Raw genomic sequence first — 27,296 nt, 5'->3', positions numbered from 1 at the left:
CATGTATAAGACTGCTTGCCATCTGGGGGAGGGGGTAGAGGGAGGGAGGGGAAAAGTCTGAACAGAAGTGAGTGCAAGGGATAATGTAAAAAATTATCCTGGCATGGATTCTGTCAATAAAAAGTTATAATAAAAAAAAAGAAAAAAATTCTTTTCACATGTAATTGAGAAATAAATAAAATATTCAAGAAATCTGTATTGGTTTGTGAATTCCCTTTTCATGCCTATTATGCAACTCCTATTTTTCTCCTCTTTGGGATTATTTCCTTTTGTGAATGAAGAATTTTATTCCAGTATAGTGGGTGAGATGGGTAAAAAGAGAGGGAGGAGGGGTAAAAAAGATAAAGTAGTGGGTGGGGTGGGTAAAAAAAAAAAAACCCACTAGTAAGTACTTTGGTTAAGCATCCTACTTTAAGCCTCAGGAAAGGTGTTATTTCCTTGAGTTGACACTTCCCACAGGTGAGAATCTCTGTCCTCAGAGGAGGGGATAAAGACTGATATAAATGTCAGAGGAGCCAGAAGCTGAGAGGAACCTTCCTGGAGGCAGACCCAGCCAGCAGAGGCAGCGCCCTAGAGAAGCTGAGGGACTCAGCCTTCAGAGAGACATGGAGAACAGGGACACTCTTGTGGGGGAAGGAGCCAAAAGTGACCGGAGCCTGTCCAGAGGCCTACAGGACCTCCTGACCTGCCGGATCTGCAAGGACTACTTCAGGGACCCCGTCACAGAGGATTCTGGGAACACCTTCTGCCGGAGCTGCCTCCCTCCACAGCAGCAGACTTCCCACCTCCACACCAACTGGAAGATTCAGAGCATGGTACAGATGGCCCAGAAGCTGAAGCTGTGCCTCGAGCAGTCCCAGGCCTTCCAGGAGGGCTGGTGCCCCAAGCATCAGGAGCCCCTGAGCTTTTTCTGTCAAGAAGATCATGAGGAAATCTGCTTTGTGTGCAGATACTCCAAGCTTCACCAGGGCCATACCCTGACCCAGCTGCAAGGGCTGGACCCCAAACAAGAGGCAGGGGCCCTGGATAGTGAGTGAGCCCGTTTGCTGAAAGCAGCCAGTCAGGAGCATCCAGTGGCCAGAGTCCTGCCCACTCCCAGAAGCCTTTGCTGGTGTCCACTGCCTGACTTGGCTGAGCTGTGCACCCCAAGTTGGCCCCAACCAGCCTTGCAGTCAATTGTAACAGCAAAATACTGGGCTTGGGCCCACCTGGCCTTTCCCTGACTCCTCTTCATGCTTCCCCTCTATAGTTTTCAAACAAGTCTCTCCTGGGCTAGGGGCTCCTTTGTGCCTGGTCCTGGGGCCTCAGCACTAGTGTTTGGTTTTCTATTTAATAAAATTTTTCTGTTTTCAACTAAAAAAAAGAATTTTGTGCTTCTTTCTCACCTCCACCCACTCACTCCCAATCACTGAGAAGGGGTTTGGATTTGGGGGACCCAAATGAGATTAGGGTTTCTGGTGGTCAGGGAGTTAAATGATAAGGTCTAGTGCCAGGTTCACGGTTCAGGGAACGAAATGGAGAAATCTGGCTCCCCTGCAGTCCCTTGGGATTCAGCACAAGGGTAGGGAGTTTGGGGACTCCCTTCTGGCGGTGCACAGGTTCTCTGTGAAGGAATTTACAGGCCTTCCAGGAGGACTGGTGCCCCAAGCATCAGGAGCCCCTGAGCTTTTTCTGTCGAGAAGATCTATTACTTGTGGCATTCTTTAAGACCAATTGTAATATGTTGTATATATAGAATGTTTCCTTAGAAATTGAATCAGGACCTTTATTATTATAGTATTCAGATAGTTAATCTCCTATTAGTTTCCAATTATCTGCCTCTATTTCTTCTTCCTTGAAGAACCAATATTCATTCTAAAGTATCCAAAGAGTCCATCTTGTCCCTTGATCAACCTAAGTATGCTTTCTATAGTGTTCCCTTGGGGTGGGGATTGGGGTGGGGTTGGGGACAGGGGAGAATCTTTTCCTAATAACTGTCCCATTTCAGCTAGAAGAGGTTACTAGTTTAGTCCTTAACAAAGTAAATTCCCTCTTTATCTATTAAAAACACTCACCCTATTTCCTGGTCACTGGGGACTTCTTCAGTGAAATTAGGGTCTTTGGTTCACAGTTCACACAGAATCAAAATGTAAAGTCTGGGCTAGCTCCCTGTAGGCTTCAGAATCAGCAGAGTCAGGATAAGTAAAAGTCCTTGGTCTTTAGGGAGAGAAGTGAAGGAGACAGACAAACTGCCATAGGCTTGCTACCAACCTTTCTCTTCCTTGTCCTTGTGGAAAAGTGAGTCTGGTTTGTCTCACTCTCACTTCACCCCCTAATCCTTCCTACGATTATCTGAATACACCAAACATCGAGCCAGCATGGAACAGTGAGAAGGGCCATTTTCCCAAACATATGCTAATAGAATCATTGTCCAATACGTAATTAGCCTTAAGTGCTAGGTTGTCTAATTTAAGCACATCTTTTAGGAGTTTCACCCTTTACATCTAAGATCATCAAATTTATCATTTCTTAAATAACCAGAGTATTTCATCACATTCAAATATCACAACTTGTTCAGCCACTCCCAATGCATGGACATTCTCACAATTTCTATTTCCTTACCACCACAAAGAGAGCTGCTATAAATATTTTAGAATATATAGGTTCTTTACTTTTTTTCCTTACTGCTTTCTTTTCAATCACAGTTCAGACCTCTCATCTGAACTTTAAACTTGGATCACTGTAAAAGCTTTCTAATTGCTCTTCTGGCCCTGAGTTCTTCTCCTATCCAATCTACCTCTACAAATATATTAAAGTAATTTTCCTAAAGTAGAGATCTGACCATATGATCTCCATTTCAATAAACTTGAGCTTTTTCTTGTTACCACTAAAATCAAATCTAAAATCCTCCATTTGGCATTTAAATCCCTTCATATTCTGGCCCCTACTTACTTTTCAGTTTTCCTATACTGTTCTTTACTTCCCTTTAAAACCTCTGCAATACAATTATGCTCATCTTCTTTCATAGAATTTTATTTTTTTCCTCTTACCTTTGCATTTACTCTTTCCCATGTCTATCATCCATATCTTCAGTTCTTTTTTCCCCATCGTGTTTGGCAATCCAGACATGAGACAGCTCTTTTATTTTTATATGTATATATCCCCCCCCAATTATGTGCTAAAGCAATTTTTTGACATTTGTCTTTTTTCTTAAATTTTAAGTTCCAAATTATATCTCTTCCTATCTTACACTCCTTAAGATGATAAATAATCAGATATACATTCACATAAAACATTTGATATTATTATGTACAAGAAGACTCCCATAAAAGAAAAAGAATGAAAGGATATGAAAAATAGCAAGCTTTAGGCTATATTCTGTTGCAGTTCCCTTAAGAGTTCAAAGTATATGAGCCCTTTGATCTCAAAGGCCCCAGATGAATGAGGTGGGAGGCTCATAAGAGTTGAAAAGAGCTCCAGTTTATTATGCCATACAGCCTTGTTGAGATATATTTTTGCAAGTGTGATCAGTGTGTGAACAGTAGGCAATCCCCAATCACCATTCAGAGAAGTAGTTCATGGACTTTGGGTATGCATGGTATCTGCCAATGGGAGGAGAGCCAATCCAGCAATTCAGCAATTCACTCACAGGTGAGAGACCCTGTTAAGGCATCCCTGCTCATGAGCAACTACACTGTGATCCTTAGGCTGAAACCTGTTCCCATGGTCACAAATCATTGCTCCTTGCTCAACAAGGGCATTTCTGCTACATGGCAAAAAACTTATTGTGCACCAAAGGTTGAAGTGGCCTCAATACTCCCTCTCTACAGGGTCCCATACTCTATTCTTTCTTTGGAGGTAAATATTATATTTCATAAATAGTCCTATAGAATTGACATAGATCATTGCACTACTGAGAATAGTTAAGTCATTCACAGTTCTTCATTGAACAATACTGCTATTACTGTGTATAATGTACTTCTGGTTCTATTCACATCACTTTACATCAGTTCATGTAAGTCTTTCCAAGTTTTTCTGAAATCATCTTGTTTATCATTTCTTATAACAAAATAATATTCCATTTACAACCATATACCACAATTTGTTCAGCCATTTTTCCTTCAATTTCCAATTCTTAGCCACCACTAAAAGAATTGCCAGAAGTATTTTCACACAGCGTAAGTTCTTAAATGATCTCTTGGGGATACAGACCTAGTAATGATATTGCTAAATCAAAGGGTATGCATAGTTTTATCACCTTTTGGGCATAGCTCCAAGTTGCTCTCCAGAATGGTGGGATCCGTTCACAACTTCATCAACAATGCATTAGTATCCCAGTTTTCCCACATCTCCAATATTCATCATTTTCCTTTATTGTCATATTAGCCAATCTGATAGGTATGAGGTGGCATCTCAGAGTTGTTTTAATTTATATTTCTCTAATCAATGTTGATTTAGAGCATTTATTTCCATAGATAGCTTTGATTTATTTGTTTGAAAACTGGCTGTTCATATCTTTTATCCAACTTCACTTCTGCCCCTTGGTTTCCCTTACTTTCTTCAGAAGTAGCTCAAATCCCTCCTACTATAGAAAGTCTTCCCAAGTGTCTCTCACATTTACCCCAGCTACCTAGTTATTTACTTATCTTCTATCCCCAATAAGAATCTTGTCTTGAGGACAAGAACTATTTTCCCTGTATCTCCCAAAGTTTGTACATGAAGCCTAAAAACTATTTATTGACTGATCGCCTAATGATCTTGTGGTAGTAATGGGCATAGTGATCCCACTGTATTATTTACGCATACACAGCTCCTTTTGTTTTTTAAGTGGAGAAGTTGGTAGGTTAAGATGGAAAGAATAGAGGGGGAATAAGAATATACACTGCATTTGACAGCTCTGTTTCTGTAGTCTCAATGCTTATGGCAACCAAGAGTTTCTTCCAGAACTGCCAAAGCATTCAAAGTACCCTGAACAACTGTCACTTTAATGTGAATCAACAGAAGCTGTGTCTCTATTGATGCCTCTAGGGAATATCAATTAGTTCCTTTCTTTTCCTTAATAATGGGAGGTCCTCCTTTATTATAAGAGGTACACCTAATCTGCTGGAGATCTTCTTTACTTTCTCCCAATGCTGTGATTAGACTGTTCACCCATAAATCCTAATTCATGCCAACTAACCAACCTGTTCTTAGAATACAATTAATTTTTGTTTTTGTTTTTCTTTGGAATTCTTCTTTCCTTTAATTTTGAATCTGAATGTTATAGCCTGCTTATGCATATTGTGCAGTTCTCCATTGTCATATGTGGTACTCATTCATAATTCTTTGGAGCAGTTAGGACTTATGAGCTAAAGGAGTAGACAAACTAAACGTTTCCATTTAAAAATTTTGTATCCCAGGGAAAAGCCCTCTAATTCCCAGATTAGTTATGAGTGTGGGTGTGGGCAGTGGTGTTTTTATCTTGAGCTACAGATGAAGTAGAAAGATAATAGAGTAGTAGATCCCATGGGTGTTATTGTATCTTATTTTTTGCATCTGGGGTTAGAAAAGTAGGTCAGGGCAATTCTCTAAGACTATGTTAATGATGGATTGTCAATCAGAATTAGTGGAGGGAATTTCCATGTTGCAAACTCCTCATTTTTATGAAATACAGGTCTAGAATCTCCTAACCCGCCTTCTCTTTAATTTATTAGTCCTGTAGATTATTGATATATTAATATATTTTTATTAGTTATTTATAATGGACAAAATCCCAGCAGTGAAAGCGGACTGCTCTGGAAATTTATTGTGCAAGGCTTAAGTCTTTTATGTAACCCTGGCCCTGACACTTTTTATCTGCCTCAATGTTCTCATCTATAAAATGGTGATAATAACAGAACCTATCTCCCAGGGTTATGATGAGGATCATATGAGATAATAATTGTAAAGCATTTTGGAAACCACCCTAAAGTTAACAGTTTAGAAATTAGAAATGCTAGTTACAATTATGTCAAGAACTCTTTCTTGAGATAGTCCTTCTTCCCATTTGTCTTTATAGAAAGATGCTATTGATGCTCCCATTTACCTTCTTCTCACTCAAATGTAGTGTAGAGCTACAGATTCACTTTCTTCTCTGAATAAGAAATTGAGAAGTTTTTGATGTACAGAAACTTTCCTTTCCCCACTTACTGAGTTGCTTGCTACAATGTGTTGTGCCAAAGTTCCCTTTTAATGTCATGATCCAGTTTCTCCAATTGTCCTATTTAGTTATTCTGCCTCAGATTATAACCTTTCCCTCTTAATGTTTGATGACATAAAGGTCTACCTCAATTGCTCTGCCCCAAAATCCCAGGCTATAATCATTCCCTCTTAAATGGTTGATGAGATGAAGGTTTTATATCTTTAGGTTATAGACATTCTTTCTTAATGTTTGACAGGATAAAGGTTTATCCATTTTAGATGTCATTAGAATATCAATAACCTCCCTCCATTGTGTTATTCTAGGGGCCTCCCCCACCATTAGGTTATCCCCACCTAGGTACCTCCCCCATTATGTCCCCCATCTCTTTGAGATGATAGTCTCGTCCAGCCCTGGGACCAAACATGGATCCATTGGTGCCAGTAAATCTCTCCATTTAATAAACTATTGAATTGGTCTCTAATCTCTATCTTGCTCAGTTTCTTTGGCATTACAAATGACGATAGAAACCCTTGAGCTAGGAACTAGTCTTGTCAAATATCCTTCACAAGCTACATGTCTGATCCATTCTCAACAAGGAACATGGGGCTTCCAAACTGATTGGCTTGCCCCCTGCTCCAGGCAGAGACAACACTTGGGATTTGTTTGATGGCATAAACTGTGACTTTGAGCCTTGAATACCTTTGGATGATGTTCCTCACAAGCCAGCATCCTGGCATAAATTGTAGCTAACATTTTAATTGGCAGGTAATGTCTACTTATCCTTCAATACAACCAGCATCTTAGAAAGCAATATTTGCTCCTTCCTGCCTTATCCAACCTTTAATATGGACAGTGACTTACATAAGTACCTTTAAAAATAGGGCTTTTATTCTGCTTGAATAGGTAGCACATTGTATTGCTGTACACAGTAACAGCAATATTGTACAATAAAGAATTGTTTAGTGACTTAGCTGTTCTCAGCAATACAATGATCCAAGACAATCCCAAAAGATTAATGAGAAAGCATACTATTTGCCTCCAGAGAAAGAACTAGTATTGTTTGAATACAGACTGAAGGATGCTATTTTTCACTTCCTTCCTTTCATTCTTTTTCTTCTATTGGAGTCTTCTTATACAAAATGACCAATATGGAAATGTTTTACATGATTACATAGGTATAACCTATGTCTGATTGCTTACTGCCTCAGAAAGGGATCAGGGAGTGTTGTGCCAAAGTTCCCTTTTTAATGTCATCACCCAGTTTCTCCAAATGTCCTATTTAGTTATTCTGCCTTAGGTTATAAGCTTTCCCTCTTAATGTTTGATGAGATGAAGGTCTACCTCAGTTACTCTGCCCCAAAACCCCAGGTTCTACCCCAAAACTCCATTCCCTCTTAAATGGTTGATGAGATAAAGGTTTTATACCTTTAGGTTATAGATATTCCTTCTTAATGTTTGACAGGATAAAGGTTTATCCATTTTAGATGTCATTAGAATATCAGTAACCTCCCTACATTGTGTCATCCTAGGGACCTCCCCCACCATTCAGTTATCCCCACCTAGGTACCTCCCCCATTATGTCACTGTTCTTATTGTTAAAAAATCTTGCTGTCCCAGTACTTGGGGCTGGATTCTTTGAGATGATAGTATTGTCCAGCCCTGGGACCAAGATCCATCTGGTCCCAGTATCTCTCTCCATTTAATAAACTATTGAATTGGTCTCTAACCTCTGTCTTGCTCAGTTTCTTTGGCATTACATTTTGGAGCTTCCTCAGCGAGATATTTGGAACTGAGAATGGGACTAGGGGTTAGATACATTTCAAGTCTCCACTTTGGGCCTAGAAACAGTTGGGGATCAGTAGGGGATCTGGGTTTTCTTTCCTGGAAAAGGCCAATCCTCTGGATTCCAGAGGCTCCAGGGAGAGAGCTATTCACTAGCTGGGGCTACTCCCAACAGTGGATACTTTCGATCAGGCTGGGAGAGAGTGTTAGCACCTGGATTCTCAGAATATTAGAATATACTTGCTTGTGATAACACCTGGGTTCTCAGAATAAATCCTGAGAAGTAGTGTCGAACTGCAGGCAGTTGGCACTACCTGGGTGATTCTAAGACACATCTGGTTCTGTGTGCCAGTTGGCATAACTCTGGGCATTCCAGAGTATAAATCTGGGTGTCTTTTAAAGACATATTGGCTTAGCCTTGTGGGTGAATAATCAGACATGGTTGTCACTGTTGGGTGTCCTCGAGATGCCATTGATTCTTGATGAGTGGCTAACTGGACGTGGTTGTCACTATTGGGGTGTCCTTTTTGGGGGGTACCATTTGGCTTGGTTGATGAGTGTCTAACCAGATGCGGTTGTCACTATTGGGGTGTCCTTTTTTGGGTACCATTTGGCTTGTTAATTTGTGTCTAACCGGATGCAATTGTCACTATTGGGGTGTCCTTGAGATACCCATTTGGCTTGTTTCTTGATTAGTGTCTAACTGGACATGGCTGTCACTATTGGGGTGTCCTTGACACCATTTGGCTTGTTTTTTGATAAAATCTTTCCTTGAGCAGATGCTTTGCTTGAGGAAACTTCCTTTACCGCCCCCCCCCCCAAGACCAAGGAGACACATGGCTGTTCTGGGGACCCCACCCTTCTCGGGGGTCCCAAGCCAGCGCTCTCTTTGATCTGTTCTGGGGAGATAACTGGAGAAAAGAGGAGCTGTGTCTGAGCCCTTCTCCCAATCCATTGTTAAATTCAATGGAGTCTCTAATGGTCAGACTGTAGCTATAAAGAGAAAGGTCACTGAACTGAGTTTAAAGATATGTCTCTGCCCACAGCTGCTATTCCCTAGACAGGGATAAGCAATCTCTCCTTCAGGGCTTGCTCTCCCAGAAAGATATGGGAGCTTAGGTGAGCTGCCTTGTCCTCAAGTTTGAGCATGGAACTGCCAGAGGAGCCCTCACCATTTGGAACGCACCAAGCCGGGTAAGATGGCATCTCTTCCTCCCCACCCTCAATCTGGCCTTTCCTCCCCCTTCTTCCATCAAGTGAGGAGTGTATATATTTGAAAACGGGACTTGATTTCCCTGATTTGGTCATCCTGTGTTAGAGCAATGCCCCTCCTGTCACAGCCTTTTAACTATAGAAGCCTCAGAATTACGCTTTTGCATGCTCAGGGGGCTGTCTACAAAGACTGGGCATTTTAAGACTCCATTTTGGCTTGATTTTAATGTTAGTGTCCTACTGAATGTTGTAATTGTGTAGTCTAAGTGTGATCAGTGTTCTGTATATCTTGTATTTTATTTCCTGTTTTGTGGCTTAAGGTTAAAAAAGGGGGGGCTCCATTTGGATTATGGGAGGGAAGACTGGAGCACACAACTTCCCTCAGGGCTATTCTTTTCAAATAGCCCCTGGTCTGTGTAAAATGTTAAATGGCTGGTGGATAGTCTTTCTGTGTTATTTTTTTTTTGTCTGTGTTAAATAGCTACTGTATTCTGTGTAATTTGTCTGTTTTGTTAATTTAAGAACAATGATCAAATTTGGGAATTGGTTATTTCAATATTGAACTCCAGCTGGAGAAAATAATTGATTGGGAATTTAAAGATGATTCTAAATTTGGGAAATGAATTGGTTATCTTTAGCTTAGGAATTCATTAGGAATAATGGCCACATGGGGCCAGAGGGACAGAAAGAAACTATGCTGTTTCATTATTTGAAATGAGATGGGAAAAGCAGTTTTATATTATTGGGAATTTAAAGCTGTTACCTATATTATAACATTGTAAATTATGTTTTAAATCCAGCTCTGCTGGACATGTGGGTTTTATGGAATTCACTCACCCACCCACTGATTTCTGCTACTTTAAATGTTGGATGGGGTAGGGATCTTTTGTAAAGATTTAAACTTCCTTCCCCTCCCCCCCCTTACTTCAGCTATTGGAGCATCTAGTTAGCCTGGAGTGAAGTTTAGTTCGACTCCCCCCTCTCCCCCTTTGGAGGTGGAGTTGGGGGAAGGGCAGTCGCATGGAATCCTCTCCTCCCCCCTCCCTCTAAACTGTTCCAGACATTTTTTATCAAGTTGTAGCTACCTGGTTCTTGGCTAAAAGCAGCAAACCGATAAGGTTATGGTAAATATCTTTTTAGGATTTGTTACTGGAGGTAAAATGTCTTAGGTTTGTAGTTAATATGTCACTGCATTTTTTTCCTCCTGTAACTGATTTCAATATTCAGAGCAATGGTCAATAAGAAATTGTTAATGCAATTCAATTATGTCATACCTTGCTATTTCCAATCTGGTTATCTGTAATCATTATACCCTAAATACTTGAGCAAATAAGTATTTAGTCTGGTCATCTATGGTTACTAGATATTGTGTCTGGACATTCAAGTTTTTTTTTAAGGTTTATAACTATGAGAGGCCACATCTTGTAGCAGTTCTTGTAGACCAGTCTTTCTATCTCAGACTATTCTAACTTTTGTTTGTTAGATTTGTTTTCATTTCTAGATTTGGTCAAATTGCAGATATATTGACTTGCTTCTGGGACCTACATCAAGCTTTGATTGTCAGTATGCCACACTACAGACACCCATCCCCCTCCCTGGACTGAGCATCTTCTGCCCATTTTCAGCAGGAAATAGTTTTTTGAGAACCATCGCCCCTTTTCCTGATATAATTTGGACTGATATGGGGAGTGGGAAAGTAGTTGACTTGTTAGAATTTTAACTGTATTACTGTGTGTTTAAGACTTGGGATGGAAATTATTAAACTTGTGTCACTATTGCTGTTATGTTTGAGGGACTTTTAGTCTGTTATGTATATGCATATGTATGTGATTTATATATGGGATGGTCATTTGATCATTCCTTTCCAAAAGAAAAAAGGGAGGAAGAAATAGGAAATTGGGGAAACTGGTGTATTTTCTTAGGCACTTCTGCCCTACCCCCTACCTTACTAGTTCAGATTTAATTAGAAGTCCTTTACTCCTTACTTAAATTTACTAGACTATGATTTGCTGGTTGTGCTTTAACTTTGAAATCCCATATTCTGTTGGAATTGCTCTGGCAGACTCAGTTTTGGGGATTATTTTTTAGAAACAACCAGAAATTAGATACCTGTCTTGGAACTGGCAGTCTCTCTGATCTGTTTCTCCACTCCTATTACCCCAGGTCCTTAATTAGTATTTCAGCATACTTAAAAGGACCTTGTAGTTGATAATGGGCCTCTAAAAGTTTAGGGTTTGCCTGCCTTGGTCTAACTGCATAATCTGCTCAGAAATCTGATGCTTTCTGCAGCCCTGTTTGTTCCTCTGGGTGGGACAGGTGGAGCTACTCCAAGCCTTGCCCTTCTCTCCTGGAGCTGGCTGCCCCTCTGAATGGGCAGCACAACTGCCTTGAGCCCTGCTGCTCTGTAAGCAGAGGCCGAGTCATGCACAAATGACCACAGCTGTCCATATGCTCCCCAACTGCAGAGGATCTGACAATTGATTGTCAGAAATAAGTGAAATAAGGAACTTTGTGTATTGCTGATTAACTCTGGGGTTATCAAGGAGAGACTTGAACTTGCCATAAGTCCTTGCATTGGTCTAGCTTTATTTTGATTTTTATTTGGTCTATTTACTTCACATAGGGTTGTTCAAAATTATGATACTAAGACCTTCTAGAGGAAGGTAATTCAAAGATTTGAATAGTTGCAAGAGAAAAAGTGGGGAATGTTGTGCCAAAGTTCCCTTTTAATGTTGTGACCCAGTTTCTCCAATTGTCCTATTTAGTTATTCTGCCTCAGATTATAACCTTTCCCACTTAATGTTTGATGAGATAAAGGTCTACCTCAGTTGCTCTGCCCGAAAACCCCAGGGTATAATCATTCCCTCTTAAATGGTTGATGAGATGAAGGTTTTATATCTTTAGGTTATAGACATTCTTTCTTAATGTTTGACAGGATAAAGGTTTATCCATTTTAGATGTCATTAGAATATCAGTAACTTCCCTCCATTGTATCATTCTAGGGGCTTTCCCCACCTAGGTACCTCCCCCATTATGTCACTGTTCTTGTTGTACTATAAAAAAGCTTGCTGTCCCAGTACTTGGGGCTGGATTCTTTGTGATGATAGTCTTGTCCAGCCCTGGGACCAAGATCCATCTGGTCCCAGTATCTCTCTCCATTTAATAAACTATTGAATAGGTCTCTAACCTCTGTCTTGCTCAGTTTCTTTGGCATTACAGGAGTAAAAGAGAATAGAATTTCAATCTCAAAATTAAAAAAAAAAAAGTTTAAAAATTATTTCAACATATAATTGGGGGGGGGAAATATATTTTAAAAAAAGAAAACAAAGCAAGTTGAGGGTCCTTGGGCTTTCACATCCTTGTCACTTTGCAGGAATAGAGTAAATTAGGATACTTTCTTTTCAGAGTTTCTCTTGGAATTTTAGAAGCTTTTAAAGTTCCTTTCCTAGGACTCAATTCCATTTTCATATGCTACATTTAGAAGTCTCTCTGAGTTATTATAAAAAAAATTAATGCTGAAAGATAATAGAAAGTAGTGTTTTGTCTAGTAGTGGTATCTACTTATCACAGGGGAGTTCTCCTTTTGCCCCACCATTCCTTCCCTGGTCATTTCTGTTGTATTCCAGGCACTTAGTCCTTCTAGCAAATCATTGCTGAGAGAGGCAGCAGTATAGTTGTCACTGTATAGTTGTTTTTCAATCATATCCGACTCTTTATCACCCCATTTGGGGTTTTCTTGACATAGATATTGGAATAATTTACCATTTCATTCTCCAGTTCATTTAACAGATGGGAAACTGAGGCAAAAAGGATTAAAGTGACTTGTCCAGTATCACAGAGCTGATAAGTGTCTAATATCAGATTTGAACTCATGAAGGTGAGTCTTCCTGCCTCCAAGCCCAGAATTCTATTCACGGAGCCATCTAGTTGTGTTTGTCAGAACTATCTGTGATTCTACATATTGATTTCTTTTTTCTTTTTTCTTTTTTTTTTTTTTTTGGTAATTAGTAATGAGTGTTTTTGAAAACAAATGTATTATTTTACAAATAAATCAACTCCTCTGTACTTAAAAAATTCCCAAGGATTTTAAATTCACAGTCTGATATTACATTACATAGGAATCAATTTGTGGAGAAGTCATATGTTTGGTTCATGATTCTCCTCTTGATTGTTTAGTTGTATTTACAACATCAAAAAGTAAATTGCTTACATTTGTTACTAACTGCAATTTCATTAATAAAAAGCTCCTTGAAATTTATAAGAAATCAAGCCATTCTCCAATTGATAAATGGTCAAAGGATATGAATAAACAATTCACAGATGAAGAGCTTAAAACTATTTCTAACCATATGAAAAGATGCTCCAAGTCATTATTAATCAGAGAAATGCAAATTAACACAACTCTGAGATACCACTACATACCTGTCAGATTGGCTAGAATGACAGGGAAAGATAATGCGGAATGTTGGAGGGTATGTGGGAAAACAGCGACACTGATACATTGTTGGTGGAATTGTGAATACATTCAGCCATTCTGGAGAGCAATTTGGAACTATGCTCAAAAAGTTATCAAATTGTGCATACCCTTTGATCCAGCAGTGTTTCTACTGGGCTTATATCACAAAGAAATCTTAAAGAAGGGAAAGGGACCTGTATGTGCATGAATATTTATGGCAACCCTCTTTGTAGTGGCCAGAAACTGGAAACTGAGTGAATGCTCATCAATTGGAAAATGGCTGAATAAACTGTGGTATATGAATATTATGGAATATTATTGTTCTGTAAGAAATGACCAGCAGGATGATTTCAGAAAGGCCTGGAGAGACTTACATGAACTGATGCTGAGTGAAATGAGCAGGACCAGGAAATCATTATATACTTCAACAACAATACTATATAATGATCAATTCTGATGGACATGGCCATCTCCAGCAACAAGATGAACCAAATCAGTTCCAATAGAGCAGTAATGAACTGAACCAGCTACACCCAGCAAAAGAACTCTGGGAGATGAATGAACCATTACATAGAATTCCCAATCTCTATATTTTTGTCCACCTGCATTTTTTTTATTTCCTTCACAGGCTAATAGTACACTATTTCAAAATCCGATTCTTTTTGTATAGCAAAATAACTGTTGGGACATGTATGCTTATATTGTATTTAATTTATACTTTAACACATTTAACACGTATTGGTCAACCTGCAATCGGGGGGGGGGGGGGGGAAGAAGGGGAAAAATTGGAACAAAAGGTTTGGCAATTGTCAATGCTGTAAAATTACCCATACATATAACTTGTAAATAAAAAGCTATAATAATAAAAAAAATTTTTTTTTAAATAAATAAATAGCTCTTTGAGCAAATCAGTTATTTTTCTGTCTTTTATTATATCAATAATCAACTACTTTCTCTGCATTATTCCTATATTTCTTCCAAGAAAATGTAGCTCCTATTAATCAACTCCCTAAGAAAAAATCCCCAGGACCAGATAGATTTACATGTGAATTCTACAAAAATTTAAAGAATAATTAATTCCAATAATATTTAATCTATGTGAAAAAAATAGGGAATGAAGGACTCCTGCCAAATTCCTATTATGACACAGACATGCTACTGATACCTAAACCAGGTAGGAGAAAAGAGAGAAAAAGTTATAGATCAATCTCCCTGATGAATATTGATGTAAAAATCTTAAATAAAATATTAGCAAAGAGATTACAGAAAATCAACCCCAGGATAATACACCATGACCAAATAGGATTTATACCAAGAATGTAGGACTGGTTGAATATTAGGAAAACTATTAGCATAATTGAATATATCAATAACCAAATTAACAAAACCCATATGATTATCTCAATAGATACAGAAAAAGCATTTGATAAAATCCAACACCTCAAAATACTAGAGTATAGGAATAAATGGAGTTTTCCTTAAAATAGTCAGTAGCATCTATTAAAAACCATCAGTAATCATCATATATAAGGGGGATAAACTAGAAGCATTCCCAATAAGATCAGGAGTGAAACAAGGTTGCCCACTATCACCATTACTATTCAATATTGTTTTAGAAATGCTAGCTTTGGCAATAAGAGAAGAAAAAGAGATTAAAGGAATTAGAGTAGGTAATGAGGAAACCAAATTATCATTCTTTGCAGATGATATGATGGTATACTTAGAGAAGCCCAGAGAATCAACTAAAAAGCTATTTGAAATAATTCACAACTTTAGCAAAGTGGCAGGATACAAAATAAATCCACATAAATCAATAACATTCTTATACATCACTAACAAAATTCAACAGCAAGAGATACAAAGAGAAATTCCATTTAAAATAACCACTGATAGTTTAAAATATTTGGGAATTTATCTGCCAAGGGAAAATCAGTAACTATATGAGCAAAACTACAAAACACTTTCCACACAAATAAAACCAGATCTAACCAATTGGGAAAATATTAAGTGCTCTTGGATAGGTCAAGCAAATATAATAAAGATGACAATATTACTAAACTAATCTATTTATTTAGTGCATTGCCAATCAAACTCCCAGAAAATTGTTTTATTGACCTAGAAAAAATAACAACAAAATTCATCTGGAAGAACAAAAGGTCAAGAATTTCAAGGGAATTAATAAAAAAAAATCAAAGGTGGTCTAGCTGTACCAGATCTAAAACTATATTATAAACAGTGGTCATCAAAACCATTTGGTACTGGCTAAGAAATAGACTAGTTGATCAGTGGAATTGGTTAGATCCACAGGACAAAATAGTTAATAACAATAGCAATCCAGTGTTTGACAAATCCAAAGATCCCAGCTTTTAGGCTAAGAATTCACTATTTGACAAAAACTACTGGGAAAATTAGAAACTAGTATGGCAGAAAATAGGCATTGACCCACTCTTAACACCATATACCAAGATAAGATCAAAATGGGTTCATGATCTAGGCATAAAGAATGAGATTATAAATAAATCAAAAGAACATAGGATAGTTTACCTCTCAGATCTGTGGAGGAGGAAGGAATTTGTGACCAAAGAAGAACTAGAGATCATTATTGATCACAAAACAGATAATTTTGATTTATGTTATATTAAAAAAAAGTTTTTATACAAACAAAACTAATACAGACAAGATTAGAAGGGAAGCAATAAACTGGAAAACATTTTTACATTCAAAGATTGTGATAAAGACCTAATTTCTAAAATATATAGAGAACTGACTCAAATTTATAAGAAATGAAGCCATTCTCCAATTGATAAATGATCAAAGGATATGAACAGACAATTTTCAGATGAAGAAATTGAAACTATTTCTAATGATATGAAACGATGCTGCAAATCACTTTTGATGAGAGAAATGCAAATTAAGACAACTCTGAGATACACTACACTGTCAGATTGGCTAAGATGACAGGAAAAGAGAGTGTTGAATGTTGGAGGGGATGTGGGAAAACTGGGACACTGATACAATGTTGGTGGAACTGTGAACAGATCCAACCATTCTGGAGAGCAATTTGGAACTATGCTCAAAAGTTACCAAACTGTGTATACCCTTTGATCCAGCAATGTTTCTGTTGGGATTATATCCCAAAGAGATCTTAAAAGAGGGAAAGGGACCCACATGTGCAAAAATGTTTGTGGCAGCCCTTTTTGTTGTGGCAAGAAATTGGAAACTGAGTGGATGCCCATCAATTGGAGAATGGCTGAATACATTATGGTATATGAATATTATGGAATATTATTGTTCTGTAAGAAATGACCAGCAGGATGATTTCAGAGAGGCCTGGAGAGACTTATATGAACTGATGCTGAATGAAATGAGCAGAACCAGGAGATCATTATACATGGCAACAAGAAGACTATTCAACAATCAATTCTTATAGATATGGATCTCTTCAACAATGAGATGATTCAAACCAGTTCTAATTGTCCAGTAATGAAGAGAGCCATTTACACCCAGAGAGAGGACTATGGGAACTGAGTGTGGACCACAACGTAGCATTCTCACTCTTTCTGTTATTGTTTGCTTGCATTTTTGTTTTCTTTCTCAGGTTTTTTTTTTCTTTCTAGATCCAATTTTTCTTGTGCAGCATGATAACTGTATAAATATGTATACATATGTTGGATTTAACATATAATTTAACATATTTAACATGTATTGGACTACCTGCCATCTAGGGGAGGGAGGGAGGAAAAGGAGGGGAAAATTTGGAACAGAAGGTTTTGCAAGGATCAATGTTGAAAAATTACCCATGCATATGTTTTGTAAATAAAAAGATATAATACAGTTTAAAAAAAGAAAAGAAAATGTAGATCCATCAAAATAGAGACTTTCATTGTTTGTATTGCTACAAGGTATTGCCTAAGTGGTAAGAATATTTTTTTTGCATAGACATGTTTGCATAAACTATTACAGTTTACAAAACACTTTCAAAAAATCTCATTTACTCCTTATAATAATAAGCTACATAGGAACAGAATGGTATTATCATTTTTGTTGTTATTGTTCAGTCATTTCAGTTATGTTCAACTCTTCATGACTCCATTTGAAGATTTCTTGGTAAAGATACTGGAGTGGTTTGCCATTTCCTTCTTTAGCTCACGTTACAGGTGAGGAAACTGAGGCAAATAGGATTAAGAGACATGCCCAGGATCACACAGTTAGTAAATGTTTGAGATTGAATTTGAACTCAAATCTTCCTGACTCCATGCTTAGAGTTCTATTATTATATGTCTTTATCATTTTAGGCACTTCCATAACTAATAAATAGTAAATGTAGTAAATACATTTAACCAAATGTTCAGGGCTTCCAGTTCTTTGGCATGATAATAACTGCTAGCTAGTTGGGGTCACTAGAAGGCATATATATAGCTAATCATACGTGGACTAAGAGTACAGAATTTGCAGAAAATGACCTCCCTTCTGTTAAGTTTATTGGCTCTAAAGGCTCCCCAAATCTGTTGCTGATTTTTAAGTGAAGGGGTTTGGGTACTATGATAATAAATACATATGTATTTACAGAAAACTTAGAGATTTACAATGCACTACATATAACAGAATTTTATATGATCCTCACAATCCTTTAAGGTAAGCACTATAGATATTTTTCACATTTTACAGATGAGAAAATGCACAGGATCATAAATTTGGAACTAAAAAGGACTTGGAGAATCCAATCCTCTCATTTTAAATCCAATCCCCTTATTTTATAGATGAGAGAACTGAGGCTTAAAGAAGTTAAATGACTTTAGGGTGTGATCAGAATCACAAAGCTATTATCATAAGTGATTAGGTGAATCATAAGTCACATAGCAAGAAATCATAGTTGTTGTCCATTCCTAAAGAGGGTCAAAATGAGATCACCATGTCAGTATATTGGGCTCAAAGTACAGTATGTCTAACTGTGGCTGATCAAACCAATATGATTGGTTTGTCCATATGAACATTGGAGTGTCTCTAAATATATACATCTTATGTTTCTTTTGAACTATTACAATTTTGCTTTGTTCATAGTGCATAGCATCTTCTCTGATGTGAGCTTGTCAGACTAGGCATTTCTTTGCTAATGTCTTCCATACCTCACAATATATTCCAGAGTTCTTCAGAGGGACCTTGAGAGCATTCTTGAGAACTAGAATCATAGGTGAAAGCAAAAAAAAATGTTTGGAACATCTTTTGATTCCAAGCTGAGCACACCTTCTTTCTTTTCTTCTTCTTCTTTTTTTTTTAAATAATAGCTTTTTATTTTTCCAAATACATGCAAAATTTTCAATGTTTACCTTTGCAAAACCTTGTGTTCCAAATTCTTCTCCTGCGCTTGCCTTCTCCCCCTTGCCCTACACAGCAAACAATCCAATATAAGCTAAACTCATGCAGTTCTCCTAAACACATTTCCATATTCATCATGCTGCACAAGAAAAATCAGATCAGAAGGGAAAAATGAAAACACAAGAAAGAAAAATAACCAAGCAAATGAACAACAAACAAAAAAGGTGAAAGTATTATGCTTTGATCCACATTCAGCCTCCACAATTCTCTCTTGCATGTGGATGGCTCTTTCCATCATGAGTTTATCAGAATCTGAGTGTATCTTCTTCCAGACAACTGTACAAACAGTTCTATGAACTTATACAAACAAGCTACATGTGGGACAAATTGGAAATAATTAACATATAGAACACCTGAAGAAAACCTCTGCATTCAATTAGGAATAGGATTCCTATAAATCAGCAAAGACTCTGTTAGAAAAAGGCCTAACACCAGCACTCATATCAGGACACAATGAAACACAAGCAAGCCATTGAACAATTAACAAAAGGACGTTACTTATTGCTAACACAGCAAGGATATGCAGCAAGCATACAACAGCACTTGGATCTCTAGATGTTTCCCTCCTCATATTCACAGGGAATTAAATCTGGTCAACAGAACAGGGTAAGGAGATTCAGAGTTGGAGGATATTCCCCAAAATATAGAACTGTTAGGTAACCAATAAAAGTTGCATCAGAGATTGCAAGGGCCAGTCAAGTCCCAGGGACATCTTCATTGCTTTTTTTTTTTTTTTTTTTTAAAGCATTAGTGCTTTACTTTAATGTTTCACTTTTATTTGTTTGAAATATTTTCCAATTTCATTTTTTTAAAATATTAACACTCATTTTTAAAAATTGAGTTTCAAATTCTGTAATGTTCTTTGGTTCAGTTTTCCTGGGGTCTTTGAGGTCTTTGGCCAACCTTCTTTTCAGTCAGAATAATCACCACACTAGTAGCCAGGGGTTAAAGTCCAAATCCTTTATTATCTCTTTCAAAGTCTTGTCTCCTTTCCTGGGGTCTGATTAGCTTTATTATACTCCAGATTCTTTATTATCTTCTTCCTGGGGCTGGGCAGCTTTCTGGAGAGCCTTTCAGGCCGGCCTTGGTCTCAGTGGAGGAAGTGCAGGAGGAGAGTCTGCCACCAGGGGCCTGAATGAAGATGGAATGAATGTCTTGGTTCTAAGAGCTTGAGCTTGAGCTCCTGCCTGTTTTCTCTGCCCCTTGAAAGCTTCTCCTCTCTGGCTTTCAGTCCCTGCTTATAAACCAATCATTCTATTACTAGGAAACCATTATTTGTTGTAAGATCAATCGTATGGAACCATGCTAAACTAGATATCCACTGTCTCATCTATTCCACTGACTTAGCTCTTTGTTTCAGGTTCAGAGTTCTGGCCCATAACAATTCTTTTCCTCCTTCCTGATCTTTGAGAAGGTAAGCAATATGATAGTAATAATACATGTGAAATCATGCAAAACATATTTCAATATTATCCATGTTACAAAAGAAAACACAAATACAAAAACAAGAAAAATAAAGAAAGTGAAAAAAAAATAAAGCTTTTTTTAAAAATAAGTTTGGTTGCCTTTTAGGGAAAACTAATATCTTTTACAGGGAATCCTGGTCCTATCACAGACCTTCATCCCTATTTATAGAACGAGAACTGTGCTTCATTTTTCAGACAGCATTGGTGTTATCTGATGAATGTACCCCAAACAAGCAATATTTTATACATAACTTTTGTGGGGCTTGGCAGCTGTTTGGCTTCAAGAGTCTCAAGTATTTTCATGCAAAGCAGTACTGTCAAATGCCAAAGTGATGTAGTCATTGTTGGTGTTTACTAACATTTCAAAGCCTTCATTACTTGAAGTTATGATTTAATGCGTTATCATAATTTTCTTCTGTTCCAGGTCATCTTAAAGAAGATGCTTGGGTTATCTTGCTGTCACTAATTCTCTAAATGACCTTTTTTTTTTTTTTAATGGAGTTATAAGAAGTCATTCTTATGTCAATAGAATGTTCTAGCCTCTGATCAACTTTATGGAAAAATTACATTGGACCCTTTGGTTTTCATCATTCTTCCATTCCAATTTGCTTTCTTCCTCTAGGTGAGGGACATCCAGATGCCACTGTAACTTTAAGATGGATTTCAAGTGTGATAGATATATTCTCTAAGGGAAGAAAACATTTTATCAAGTACCTTTTATACAGTATTTCATGTGGTACTGTATACCAGGCACTTTACCAATTAGTGTTGGATCTGTACAACCCTGAGAGGTAGACACTATTATACCCCATTTTACAATTGAGGAAACTTGCTATCCCAAATAAAGTAGAAGGTGGTTATAGTCTTTGCTCAGTGGCAATGGGATGTATCTCAGAAAAATAATCATGGAAGTGTTCTTTGACTGGAGTTCGAGAGGGAAACCTGTCCTTCTAGAGGAAACCAGCTTAAAGTTCCCTGTTTTGCTTTGGGGTGGTTGATTTGAATGGAAGAAAGGGAAAACAGTCCTGTATGCCGCCCAGTGGAAGTAAAGAGTACTTAAGAGGGCAACATTTTGGGTCAGTGTTCCTTAAATCTGGAAATACCAAGAACTTCAAAGCAGCTCCCTCTCCCTCTTCCTCTCCCCTTCCCTTTCCCTCTCTCTGTCCTTCAGTAAAAACAAGCTTACAATTTCTGAAATGGGAAAGGCTAAGGCGAGAAAAGGGCTTTATCCATCTCACTTTCTCAATCTAAGGACACACCTGATATGACATAATAAAAACTAAATTAAAAGTCGATATGACCTGGGTCTTGAAGCAAGTCTCCTTATCTCTGAGTATTTCTTCACCTGAAATTAAGGGGATCAAACTAAATAATCTCAGTCTCATGCTCTGCTCTTTTTTTGGTAGTAAGAATAAGGAATGTAATTTTATGAATGGAGATAATAAGAGAAAACGACAGTGTTTGTGACTTAATCTTTGGGAATGAAAGTTTTCAGGAGGAGTTTGGAAAGGAATCGCCACAACTTTAGGGTGTTCCTGTTTGTGGGGCATGTGTTAAGAAAGGACTGTAAATTTTTGGAAAGGGGAGATGGATTCTGGGGGCTTTAGCAGGCTAAGGCGTGGGGGTAGGGGCCTGAGAGTATCCTGAGGTTTCCATGGCGATGGCCGTGAGATTTGGGGGCCGAGTTCAGTGGCGATTCAGCGGAGAACCGAAAGAGGAGAGACTGGTCAGCAAAGTTTGGGCGGGGTGGGGATTGGGGGCGGATCACGTGTGTAGAAAGGGGTGGGTCCAGAAGTTGTTCCCGGTGCTATTTGAGTGATTGCAAAGGGATCGGGGTTTGCATGCTGGGATTCTGACCTGCTAGCAGGGCAATGTCTGAGTGAGAAGAGGAGAGAAGTAGGGGTTCGAAGTCAGAAGTGACAAAAGAGAAGCAAAAGCATCAGCTGGAATTTCAGTGGGAACAAAAAAAGAGACAAGGGGAGACAAAAGGAGATCTCAGGAAGACTAGGCTGAGAGGAGAGCGCCGAGGTGTGTTATATTGACCTCAGTGCTCCTTTACCCCTGGTGTAGCGACTGAGTGACTAAGCCGATAAATCTTCTCTTGAAGTGGGATTTCTTGTTTTTTCTCGTTTTGGGGGGGGTGGGGAGAAGCAGTCCTGTGAGCGCTAGGTGTTCCTTATCGTGAGGCTAGAAAGGAGAGGGAGTCAGGGAACCCAAGGCACCTGAATAGTTAGGAGGTCGGGATTAGTGGGGGATAGTGAAATTTGTAAACATGGTGAGTGTGACTTCAGTTCCCACCACTGCCGAAGGACTATCTCAGCAACCTGATAGGGAATCTTCTACAGATATCCCCGATTCAATCCGGGAAGAATCCGTTAAGATCAAGGTGTCCAAGCTCCGCTGGGTGATCGTGCTGTTGTTCAGTTCCTATTCGCTGTGCAATTCCTTTCAGTGGATCCAGTATGGGGCCGTTAGCAACATCTTCGAGCACTTCTATGGGGTCAGCACCTTTTCCATTGACTGCTTGTCCATGAGTTATATGGTGGCCTATATCCCGCTACTCTTCCCCGCGGCTTATCTTCTGGAGAAATGTGGCTTACGTACCATTGCCCTCTTGGGGTCTGCCCTTAACTGCTTGGGGGCCTGGGTGAAAGTGGGCAGCCTGAAGCCAAATCTCTTTCCAGTCACCGTGCTGGGGCAGCTTATTTGCGCTGTTGCCCAAGTCTTCATCCTTGGTATACCCTCCAATCTTGCTGCCGTCTGGTTTAGTGAACGGGAAGTTTCAACAGCCTGCTCCCTGGCTGTCTTTGGTAACCAGGTAGGTACAGAAACGAACGTCTGGATAGCTCTTTGCTCAGTGTGTGTATATGTGAAGAAAGTATGAAAGAACTAAGGGGAAAATTAAGATCCTTTTCTTTGTCATCTGAAAAGCATCATCGATTCTGGGAAGGCAAAGTCTATAGAATTCTTTCTTGAATTGTGCTGAGTAAAACCCATAGCTTCTTTCTCTCTACTCCTTAGTGAGCTCTAGCACTCTAGACACTTTTTAGGCTTTTGACAGTATAGTAAAGCTATTAATTAATACATATACCCATTTTTTTTTTTACAAAAATGCACATATATACATATATTTGTATTTGTATATTTCTATATCCATATATGTCTATCTGTGTGTGTGTGTGTTGACTTACATAAAGCTAAATAAAAAGTTCTGGGATACTTTTTCCTTCCCAAAAGGATAGGTTAATCTGGTGTCATCTCATGTTAGCAATTAGTGTTCTTAAGCAGAACAATATATTCTAGAGTGCCATATCTCTTCCACTGGGGGGAGGAGGGGTTGTTAAGGCTGAATTTTAAAGCCCATATTCTGGCAGTGGTGTTATTTTGTTCTTGGTCCACTTTTATACCAAGTTTAAACAAGTACAATTGGAACAACATATGATCGAAAGCATTTCTGCCACAATTAGTTCACATTTCACATTTCTTAATGTTATCATTTAGTACAAATTTCTATCAATTTCTTTACAACTCTAGGTTATGTAGATCAGGGCTTCTTAAACTTTTTTTCTACTTGAGACCCTTCTTCATCTGACCCTAAATATATAGGTATATAAAATCGGTATATAAATCAAAAACATTTACTGATAGTAAATCATAAAGAAATTTATTTTAAAACAATTCTTTGCTATGCATATAAATTTGCCATTTATTAAAGATAAAAGCAAATTTGCATACTAGTGAGATGGTTGTGCTTGTTTATTTTTACATGCATATTTTTACATGGGGTCAGCTAGTTGGCACAGTGGATAGAGTACCAGACTTGAAGTCAAGAGAACCTGAGTTCAAATCTAGCTTCAGACACTTAACACTTCCTAGTTGTGTGACCCTGGCCAAGTCACTTAACCTCAATTGCCTCAGGGGGAAAAAAAAAGAATTAAATCTTAGTGAAATGCTTGATATCTTTTATTGTTGCCCACTTTTTCACAATCCCTGTATTAAGTTGTGCAACTCCATATGGGATCTTGGCCTACAGTTTAAGAGGCTGTGAGGTAGAGACTTACATGAACTGATTTCTTTCACAGAGTAATTGTACACTATTTCAGAATCCGATTCTTTTTGTACAGCAAAATAACTATTTGGACATGTATACTTATTTTGTATTTAATTTATACTTTAACATATTTAACATGTATTGGTAAACCTGCCATCTGGGGGAGAGGGTGGGGGAAGGAGGGGGAAAATTGGAACAAAAGGTTTGGCAATTGTCAATGCTACAAAATTATCCATTCATATAACTTCTAAATAAAAAGCTATAATAAAAAAAAAGAAAAAGGAAAAAAAAAGAGGCTTTGAGGTAGATGGACCCACAGAAATAACAGGGAGAATTGAAACATTTATTCAGAACCCAGAAACAATAATAGAATAAAGCTTTTAACTGACCTCCTCAATCAGCTGTAGATTAATGACTTCATATTTCATTTCATATTGTGAAATTTCTTTCTTTCTTTTTTGCAAGACGATTGGGGTTAAGTCACTTGCCCAGATTCACAAAGCTAGTTAGTATTAAGTGTCTGAGTTCAGATTTGAACTCATATTCTACTGATTCTGGTGCTGATGCTCTATCCACTGGGCCATCTAACTGCCCCCAAACTGTAAAATTTCACATTTCACATGTTTAATGAACTAGCCAGTAACCCCCAGATCTTGTAGGCTTGTTTTTTGTTGCCTGAGATTGTCAGTATAAACTTGTCATTTTTGTTGGAAATTTTCCATATGCTCTTGCTGCCCAAAGGTGAATTCCATATTCTATCCAGCTTCACAAGGTGGAAGTTTTTAGCTAAATTTGAATTGTCAACTTTTTATAGTTGAAAGAGACCTTTGACATAATTTTATCCAATTTCCTCATTTTACAGATCACTAAACTTGCTTGGTGTCACATAGTTGGGTACTAGCAGAACCAGAACTCAAGCACCAAGCGATCTTTTGGCTTCAATCTGCCCTCATTTATCTACTTTTGAGTTACCAATTTGAATGGGTATTAAAACAATCATTTAAAGAAAACAAAGGAATAAATTACCTTTAGCAAAAATCATCCCCATGTCTTTTCCCTATGGTTTAGCTTCCTTGAAAAATTAAACTGAGGGTTTGTTATAAAATCAGATGGATTTTATATTAGAGATAATTTAAAAATAATTTTGGGTGTGGTTTTTATTCTTCATTTTCTTCTCTTCCTTTTCCCCCAAGTCATATGACTGAATTTTAATGGCTCTAAAGCATATATGCTTTTTGGGGGGCCAGTTTTAGGAAGTAGATCTTTAAAGTTTTCAAATTGGACCTAGTCAGGGTTGGGAGGAGCTTAAATTAGATTTAATCAGTAATAAACATTTAGTAATGGCCTACTCTTTGTCAGACACTGTACTAGACAGAGGAGAATATTAAGGAAAAAAAAGAAAATAAGCCTCCACTTAATTAAGATTTAAGCCATATTTTTAGTTCTTCAAATTGGAGAGTGATGGCATTATTAGGAAATATATACTTTTCAGGGTACAGGATGCTCTGTTTATATTAGCACTCAGTTTGTGCTAGCATGACTAGCAGTCATGATTCAAACAGAATTAAGGCTTTACATTCCATACCTGTTTTAGAAAGGCAAAAGAAATAATCAGATTTGTCCTATCAACTGGTTCAAAGAGTGAGATTTTTGCACTTGTTTTCCTTTTAACAATAAAGGTCAGACTAACAGTTTGTATTCTTAAAACCTGTTAGGGGATGTAAATTTAAAAACATTTCTTTGAAATTTAAAATCACAGTATTTATTCATGAAACTCCTCAGTTAGGAAATGCCAAGCTTCTTATAATAACAAACTTATTCATGCTCTGAACCACTGGTATTTTTGCATCCCAAAGCAGTCTGTTTAGTATTATCTTTGGGAGTACATTATGTGCTGAGTTATGAGGCATTATTATTATTATTATTATTATTATTATTATTATTATGAGGCATTTGGAAGTTTTTCCTTTCTTACTTTGTGAGGTTTGTACTTCCATGTTTCCCCTTTTCTGAGAATGTTCTGGCTTTCTGAATAGGTGAGTGATATAAGAGCCTTGAGTTATATTTGAAATAAAAGTATTTGGGGAAGTAGAGAAGCCTTAAAAACACAAAACCCACAAACCATTCAGATTATAAGAATTTAATTTGGCTTGCAAAATTTTCATTGGCCCTGCCCACATTCACCTGTACAAACTGCTCAGTTGACAACAATCCTTACCTCTTTTTGTTGTTTTCTAGCTGTTTGTATTAAACATACTCAACACTGAAACTTAGAGGAGAATCAAAATGTATGAAATGTTTCTTCATTGGTCTACCTGATTTTCCTTGACTATTGTCCATTAAATCTTAGCCTTGAATTACTTTTAACTAAAGTGTCTCGCTAACTTTAAAATGTTGAAGAAATATTATTTATTATTATTATCCTTCTATAATTGGACCAATTTTTTTTCCTGTGGCATAGAAATTACCCTGGATTTTCAGAAGTTATGTCTCAAAAGCACAATCTCTAATAATCTAACAAATAGTAGATTTAGGACTGGAAGAAATTAGAAAGAGTTCCTTCCTTTTAGGCCTTCCCCCTTCACTTTACAGATGAGGAAATTGAGAACTGGTAGGACTTATACAAGGTCATTCAGATAATATGTGGCAGAGATGACATTTAATTCTATGTATTCTTGATTTCAGTTCCAACATTTTTTCCATTGTATCACATTATCTCTGAGATTCTATAATTATGAGAATCTATTATAGAATATATCCTTCTATAATTATAATTATATAGAATATAGAATTCTATAATTATTATCCTTCTAT

At 37.6% G+C, this 27,296-nt stretch overlaps 2 protein-coding genes across 2 annotated transcripts in view; both read left to right on the top strand.

Annotated features, from left to right (window-relative positions):
- Window positions 1-449: 449 nt before the first annotated feature.
- On the top strand, window positions 450-1,168 carry LOC116421132 (E3 ubiquitin-protein ligase TRIM4-like). The gene has a single exon (XM_031949510.1). The coding sequence runs from the start codon at window positions 504-506 to the stop codon at window positions 1,035-1,037; it is 534 nt and encodes a 177-aa protein (XP_031805370.1). The 5' UTR covers window positions 450-503; the 3' UTR covers window positions 1,038-1,168.
- Window positions 1,169-22,237: 21,069 nt separating this feature from the next.
- FLVCR2 (FLVCR heme transporter 2) overlaps window positions 22,238-27,296 on the top strand; it is a 77,658-nt gene continuing 72,599 nt past the window's right edge. Inside the window, exon 1 of the mRNA XM_003756240.4 lies at window positions 22,238-23,249. Within this exon, the coding sequence (XP_003756288.1) occupies window positions 22,704-23,249 (546 nt within the window). The 5' untranslated portion in view covers window positions 22,238-22,703. The remainder of the gene's footprint in view (window positions 23,250-27,296) is intronic.

This window comes from Sarcophilus harrisii, chromosome 2, assembly GCF_902635505.1.
Source record: "Sarcophilus harrisii chromosome 2, mSarHar1.11, whole genome shotgun sequence".
In the NCBI taxonomy this organism is placed as follows: Eukaryota; Metazoa; Chordata; class Mammalia; order Dasyuromorphia; family Dasyuridae; genus Sarcophilus; species Sarcophilus harrisii.
This window is presented reverse-complemented; position numbering and strand designations above follow the sequence as displayed.

What these genes read in the sequence shown, in the direction of transcription:
- LOC116421132 (XM_031949510.1), top strand. Translation starts at nt 504, where the DNA reads ATGTCAGAGGAGCCAGAAGCTGAGAGGAACCTTCCTGGAGGCAGACCC.